This window comes from Asterias rubens, chromosome 6, assembly GCF_902459465.1.
Source record: "Asterias rubens chromosome 6, eAstRub1.3, whole genome shotgun sequence".
Taxonomy (NCBI): Eukaryota; Metazoa; Echinodermata; class Asteroidea; order Forcipulatida; family Asteriidae; genus Asterias; species Asterias rubens.
This window is the reverse complement of record NC_047067.1, coordinates 4,094,244-4,101,523: the sequence shown is the minus strand read 5'-3', so window position 1 is coordinate 4,101,523 and position 7,280 is coordinate 4,094,244. Positions and strand designations below refer to the sequence as shown.

Genomic DNA, 7,280 nt, shown 5'->3' with positions numbered 1-7,280 from the left:
AGACATTCTGTTGCATGCTATATATTGTTTTATTTATTGCTTTCGCGTTCATCAACGTGACCAGACAATTCTCCCTCCACTTGTGTCTTCAATTGTATTTTTCAGTTATGATGTATACTTCTTCACTAAGTCTACGTCCATGCAGCTGGTTATCATAAATACATTCATTTTAAAGAGATCAATGATTCAACAATGGTTGTCAAACTAGGTTCAGTAAGATTTAATGCAGCGTTAATATTTAATAATACCCGAAATACCATATTATTTAAATTACTGCACATTTGCTGAAAGGGTTTTATACCGTATTATTTAATAACGCGTAATATGCTTTTTAAACGGAAATATCCCCTTTAAACTCGTATCAAACACGTCAGTGATTGTATGTTGGCAACAGTTTAAACTGAGTGAGTGTTTCACACGACGGGTTTCAAAACAGTGCTTCACACTAGGGTTTCAAATGACTGCTCCAAATGAGTGATCAAAATGAGTGCGTCAAATGAGTGTTTCAAATGAGTGTTTCAAATGAGTGTGTCAAATGAGTGCGTCAAATGACTGCTTCAAATGACTGCTTCAAATGACTGCTTCAAATGAGTGCTCCAAATGAGTGCTCCAACTAATGTGTTTCAAATGAGTGCCTCAAATGAGTGCCTCAAATGAGTGCCTCAAATGAGTGCTTCAAATGAGTGTTTCAAATGAGTGTTTTCAATTTAGTTTTCAAAAGATTGCTGCACACGAGTAATTTAATTATTGCAAATGAATATTGGAAATATGCGCTATAAAATGAGTGTTTCAAATGAGTATTTTAAATGAGTGTTTAAAATTATTGTTTCAATTAAGTTTTTCAAAAGATTGCTTTACTTTCATTGTTTCAAAGGAGTGTTTGAAACATGCCCTATGAAAATGAGTATTTCAATTGAGTATTTCAAATGAGTGTTTAAAATGAGAGTTTCAAAGTAGTGTTTCAATTGAGTGCCTCAAATTAGTATTTAGAATGAGTGCCTCAAATAACTGATTCAAAAGAGTGTTTCAATTGAGTGCTTCCAATGAGTATTTTGAATGAGTGCCTGAAATAACTGATGCAAAAGAGTGTGTAAATTGAATGCTTCAAATGAGTATTTTGAATGAGTGCTTCAAACGAGTGAATAAAAAGTACTAGAAATGAGTGTAAATTACCAGTAGGTTTGTCTTCTTACTTTTTCGTTAAATTTAAGTTCGCCTCAAACACGGCTGGCAGCTAGTCTTGGTATAGGGACTACAAGTAGATAAACAAAATAAGGAAGCAGTTAAATGTTGTTGTTCGGTTGACAGAGTTTTTACCTGAATATGAACGACATAAATGTTCGAAATTGATGCTTTATCATTATTAAGTTAGTATAGCTTTGTAAATAATCGAAATATTATTGTTTAAAGGCAGAGGACACTATTGGCAATTACTCAAAATAACTCATAGCTCAAAACCTATTTTGGTAACGAGTTATGGGGAGAGGTCGACAGTATAAAGAATTGTGAGAAACGGCTCCCTCTGAAGTTATGTAGTTTTCGAGAGAGACCATTTTTTCCAAGAATTTGATTTCGAGACCCCAAATACAGAATTTGAGCTCTCGAAATCAAGCATCTGGAAGCACACGACTTCGTGTGACAAGAGTGTTTTTTATCTTGCAACTTCAACGACTGATTGAGCTCAAATTTACACAGGTCTGTTATTTTATGCATATGTTGAGATACACCTACTGTGAAGGCTAGTCTTTGACAATTACCAATAGTTTCCAGTGTCTTTTAAACAAAATCAGGATTTTTTATTTATTTTTTTTCCTCTGAAAAAAAAACTTCCTGTAGAAACCAGCATAATTACTATTGAAATAAGCTTTGCTTCAAAATAAGAACGGATTCTTGAATAAATATTGATTTTTTGAAGTAAATTCAATGTCGTTTCAGGTGTAGTCGTGTGTCACTTTCACTTGAATTTTAAGAAACCGCGTGACATCAAGATTCTGAAATCCAAGAAGATAAAAACAATAATTATAACAAAACTGAATGTAAACACTATTTAAGGTAAGATTAAAGTCATACTTTTGTCAAACAATCTATCTTGTACAACCCATCATGCCTGACAATTGACATCAAACTTGTATGTCACGACTCCCTCTGAAGAAATAACGTAGTTTTGAGGTAGTTCTAAGGTGATTCGTCGCAAAATCATTTAAATCTGAGAGAGGATTCAGGCCTGAAGCTTTTCTCAGACATCTGAATACACACACAATTTCGTGTAAATTCGTGACCAATGTGCCTTATTTTTGACCGCGCGAGGGCGCTTCATATAGTTATCACTTTCGCCCTGGACAGGCGATCTGTCACCTTTGTTGCGCCGTAGTTTAAATTTTGCTTTAGAGATGGATTATAACGGCTCTTTTTAAAGTCTTATTGTCAGTGATGGATTAGATGTATGTGGTGTGTTCCAATCTTTGATAACTGTTTTGGGTATAAACATAGGCCGTATCCGAATTGGCGGCTACGGCTACGGCTACGGCCGGACCGCCGCGTCATCTTGCATTGAAGTATAGAACGCCCTTACAACACCCCTAGCAACCGTCGTAGCCGCAGTCGTATCCATCAATTCGGACACGGCCATACAGATATACCCCGGAAGTGATTAAGAGCGCCCTCACGCGGTCAAACGTATGGCCCATTAAGCCCAAATTTAAACAGATTTTGTATTTATGCATTTAGTTTTGGGATACACCAAGTAGGAATACTGGGGTCGATTTCACAAAGAGTTAGGACTAGTCCTAACTTAGGACTAGTCCTAGGAGATATACAAATTGCATGGATAGTCCTAAGTTTGGACGAGTAACTGGTCCTAAGTATAGATAAGACTAGTCCTAACTCTTTGTGAAATCCACCCCTGGTCTTTGGGGGGAATTATCAAAAGGTCCAGTGCCTTTAGGTCGTATTGAGGGCAATGTTTAAATGAAGTGATATGTGTCAGCTTACCAATCATTGTAGGTCTTCCAGTGTGATTCTCCGTCGCTTTCGAATCCAGTACTCAATGCCAAGTATTCCAGACCAATCAATGGTTCTGGATCTTCGCATGATATGATGGGTTGGGCCGACTTGGAAGCACCCTTACCCTTGAAGAGTTTCAAGTGACCAAACTCAAACTCGAAGGTGAAGTCGACCTGCTTGTTCTTATCTAGGATATGTGGGCAGTCCGCTTCGGCCATACACTCGCATTCTTTGCATTTGCGAATGAGGCATTTGGTATTATCCTCAGCTCCAATCACTGTAATAAAGAGAATTTTAACGAAGATCAACATAAAGGTCCAAAAGTCATCAGCCCAAATATTGACATGCAATACTCAATACACAGTCACGTAGATCGAACTAAAGTACAGTCAACATTTTATCGGTAAACATTAACCTTTTCAATTAGTATTGAAATCTTTTGAAATTAAAGGGACCGGGGCAGGGAGACAGAGCGACCGGGCAAACGGGAAGGGGGGTTGTCACATGAACTGTTCATTTCACCAAGGTCTACTTAATGACAAGCATTTGTTTAAGATATATTATTTGTTCACGGTATTTCCAATTGTGTGGTCCAAACTCTACACAATTTGCTTATTCAGTAATCAGATGGAGCCTTAAAGGTTATGGGCAAACATGGTAATGGTCATACCAGCCTCCCCGGCCCCACATTCAAAGAAATCACACAGAACCATACAGAATACAAGTTATGGAACACATACATCACACAACTGCAAGAAAGGTGATCCTCTTACCCTACATTGGTAATAACACTTAAATAAATGCATAACAATTCAGAAGAAACGAAAGTTTAATTAATAGATAAATAAAACAAATAAATAAATAAATACAATTTTAACAGGAAAAAAATACACCAAAAGTGTTACTATTGGCAGTTTGTCAATTAATAAGTATTTGAACTTCACATACCAACTTCGTACATCGGAGCCGCTGGACTGTCTTCGTCTGAAGCAGCAATACTGAAATGAGCATCACAGTCTGCCGTCAAACCAATCTCCAGCGCTTTCTGGGGCATGTGAATTTTCTCAAATGGTAGTGGGTACGCCATATCGCAATCGAAGGTCCAGAATATACCCCTTGCTAATAGAAAAGATTGTCAAATAAAAAAAGATAATTAGAAATCAAGAATGGAAAAGACTCAATGCAGTCAAAGATGCCGGTTAGGCCGTATATTATTTTGTCCTCGCATGCTGCAAACTGTGTACAAACTTCTCCTGGTAGCGCCCTCTTTTGAATCATAGTCTTGCAGCCTACGTTATTTTCAGCCTACGTTATTTTACCTTAATTATTATGTGGGGGAAAAAATCTCCGGCGGAAAGCTTTGCATGGGACACCGGTGTCGCATGCAAGTATGTCCTCTATGCAATACTATCCGGAGGACGGTTTTGCATATGCAATCGTGTCTACCCGGACGCTGCTGCATAATGCAATTGTGTCCACCCGGACACATTCGCATATGCAGTTGTGTCCGCCTCGTGCAAAACCGTCCTTGCAGTAAATTAAATCCTTGGTCGACGGAACACGTTCCCCACAAGCTAAGTGCATATCATGAATGACATAGGAAATGTTCGGTCGTTCGGTTTTCGCTGCAATCACAAAAACGTGAATATTCATGCTGCATATTATACGTAGGTTCAGTGCATGCACGCTCGCTTACGCGCCCAAAACATGTACAGTCATGCACATGTCCTCCAGACGGTTTTTGCATAGCCCCGGACACGATTGCATATGCAAAAGTGTCCGGAGCGGTCATTATTGCATGGCGGACACAGTTGCATCTGACATCGGCAGTATAACTACAAGGTACTAATCAAACGTGCGGGACAAACAAAAATCATGAATAAAATAAAAAACTACGTTATTCAGAGGGATCCGTTCCTCACAATGTTTTATTAGCTCTCCATTGCTAGTAAAGTTTAAATGCTAACAATTATTCTGAGTAAGTGCAGATAGTATTCAGTGCCTTTAAGGTAATTTAGAATAAAAAATGTTAACCCATGACCACTTACCAGTTTGATATTCGAATTTGTAGTACACAAGATATGAAGATGACGCTCCCTTGAAGGCTGCAAGTGAGACCTCAAGCGGCGAGGTGTCCGACCACGATACAAATGCAGGTTGCATGTCTAACCCAACTCGACCAACTGATATGGTTTTCTTAGCGAAGCTTATCCACAAATCTTCAAAGTCGTCGCGGCTGGAGCTGTTAATTACGCAGTCCCCTTCTTTCACAACTTTACCGTTTTTCTTGATTTGCAGTTTTGTGTTTCCTGCGGCTCGGAAGACTGTTTTCGAAAAGCAACAAAACAAAGCAAAGATTGGTACAAAATATACGAAAACAATTACGATGAATGAGTTTGGTTACTTTTTATACAGGACACAATGTCCACAGATTTACATTAAACTTTTAAAAGATAATGATGTAAGCAAGCTTCCCTTAAAACATAACTTGCTGAGGTGCTGTTATTTTTGAGAAACTTGTAAAAAAAAAAACATTTAACACTTTTGTAGAAGTTACAATAAAACGTTCATAACCTACCAATCTCATATGTATTGACGTCATCATATCCCTTGGATAACAAGACCGTCACCTCTGAATCTATCGCTAGACCAAGTCGTAATTGTCGGTCGTATACCTGGAAGCTTTCACCCAGGTAAGTGTACTGATCGGATCTCAGGTTCACGTTGACTGTTCGCCAGGTAATTGTATTAACTGTGGATAAACAGATAGCAGCACGATTAGGTTAACAACTTTCTTTATAAACAAAACTCAATGACATGTTAGAAACTTTTCATTTGACCTCCAACTCGGACCTCACCACCGACTAAAGCAAACAACATGTTAAACCTGCCCTTTCAGTTTGAAACGCATTGGGACTTACTTTGTCTGGTTATTATTTGATTTGTGTATAGTTATACACTTTCTTTAAAATACGTATTTGAATGATGCCCTAGCGATATATTAATGTTACCATTGATGCTCCTTTTTAGATGTGGATAACACATAAACAAAAACACATGAATTGAGCTTAAAACATATTCCAAACAAGATTATAGTAAACAAATCAAATTACAATGAGAACTGACCATTAAATTCAATTCATGAATGATTTATATCAGTATAAATAAAGAAATGATGAGCAAACCTTGCTCGGTAATGGCTTCATATATCTTCCAGGTCGCCACATAACCGTCCCCAGAGCTGACAAACACAAGCATAGGACAAGCTGGTGGTTCACCGTTGAATGACATCAGCTCAGTAAATGATGCATCAAGGATACCAACTATCAGAGACCCAGTTGATGTAAATCGGATGTAGTAATCAGCAAAGGCTGTCGCACTCAGTTGACCGCTAATGTCAACCTCAGATACCGATTGACACTTGTTCTCACAGTGCTCAATCCGAGCTGAGCTTTTGCCCAAATCTAAGGTAAAACCATTAAATAGGTTAACTTTACCGAACATTTTCCCAACATCTTATTATTGTGTTGCAGTTCTAGTGTAGCTGACAATCGCTTAGGTGGTGACTCAGGTTCGCGTTGGACTTGCGTCTCATGTCTATTCGAGATTTGCGGGGAAAAAAATAAGAACAAAAAACACTGACTCAAACAAAAAAACAACTTGGGCACCTTAGATATGAGCTGAGGTGTGTTTGATAAAGTGGGCTTCTTTTGCTTGTGTCTATATCTACTTTAAGCTTTCTTTGTCCCTTAAAAATCACTGGAACAGCTAGTTTTCTGCTTACGGTAGACCATATTTATGGTAGATTAATATTGTGGCCTATCGGAACTTAAATTGTTTAGAAGACAAACTCGCCATGTTTTGCTGAGGAAAATTGCAAAGCTAAACCATTACTGCTTTAAAGTAATTATGCGCTTGAGAGCCTCAAAGAAATCGGGCCAAGGCTTGTTATTATAAGTCAATATGAGACTTTTGAACGCTAGGTGGCAGCAGACTTATTATATTTACCAAATACCATTGCTTACGTAGTTCTGATCATGCGCACATAATACCCAGAACAATTGACATTACCTTGTCTGCTGCCACCAAGTATCACAAAAGACTCCCCTAAAGACAGTTTGTCAAGAATTATCCATAAATTGAACGAAGAAATGTAGAAGGAATCAAGGGGAATGGCAGTTGGTGCTTTTAATAAAATATTAATTAATTATTAAACTTGTTTCACATCACTCATAAAATGTATTACATACTCAAGTTTTTGAAAAAGCTTGATATTA

At 37.9% G+C, this 7,280-nt stretch overlaps 1 protein-coding gene across 1 annotated transcript in view; it reads right to left on the bottom strand.

Annotated features, from left to right (window-relative positions):
• Positions 1-1,808: 1,808 nt before the first annotated feature.
• LOC117291879 (neurogenic locus notch homolog protein 1-like) overlaps positions 1,809-7,280 on the bottom strand; it is a 36,701-nt gene continuing 31,229 nt past the window's right edge. Inside the window, exons 38-43 of the mRNA XM_033773824.1 lie at positions 6,189-6,467; positions 5,582-5,755; positions 5,052-5,327; positions 3,952-4,122; positions 2,992-3,280; positions 1,809-1,991 (exon numbers count right to left, since the gene is read on the bottom strand). Of these exons, the coding sequence (XP_033629715.1) occupies position 1,991; positions 2,992-3,280; positions 3,952-4,122; positions 5,052-5,327; positions 5,582-5,755; positions 6,189-6,467 (1,190 nt within the window). The 3' untranslated portion in view covers positions 1,809-1,990. The remainder of the gene's footprint in view (positions 1,992-2,991; positions 3,281-3,951; positions 4,123-5,051; positions 5,328-5,581; positions 5,756-6,188; positions 6,468-7,280) is intronic.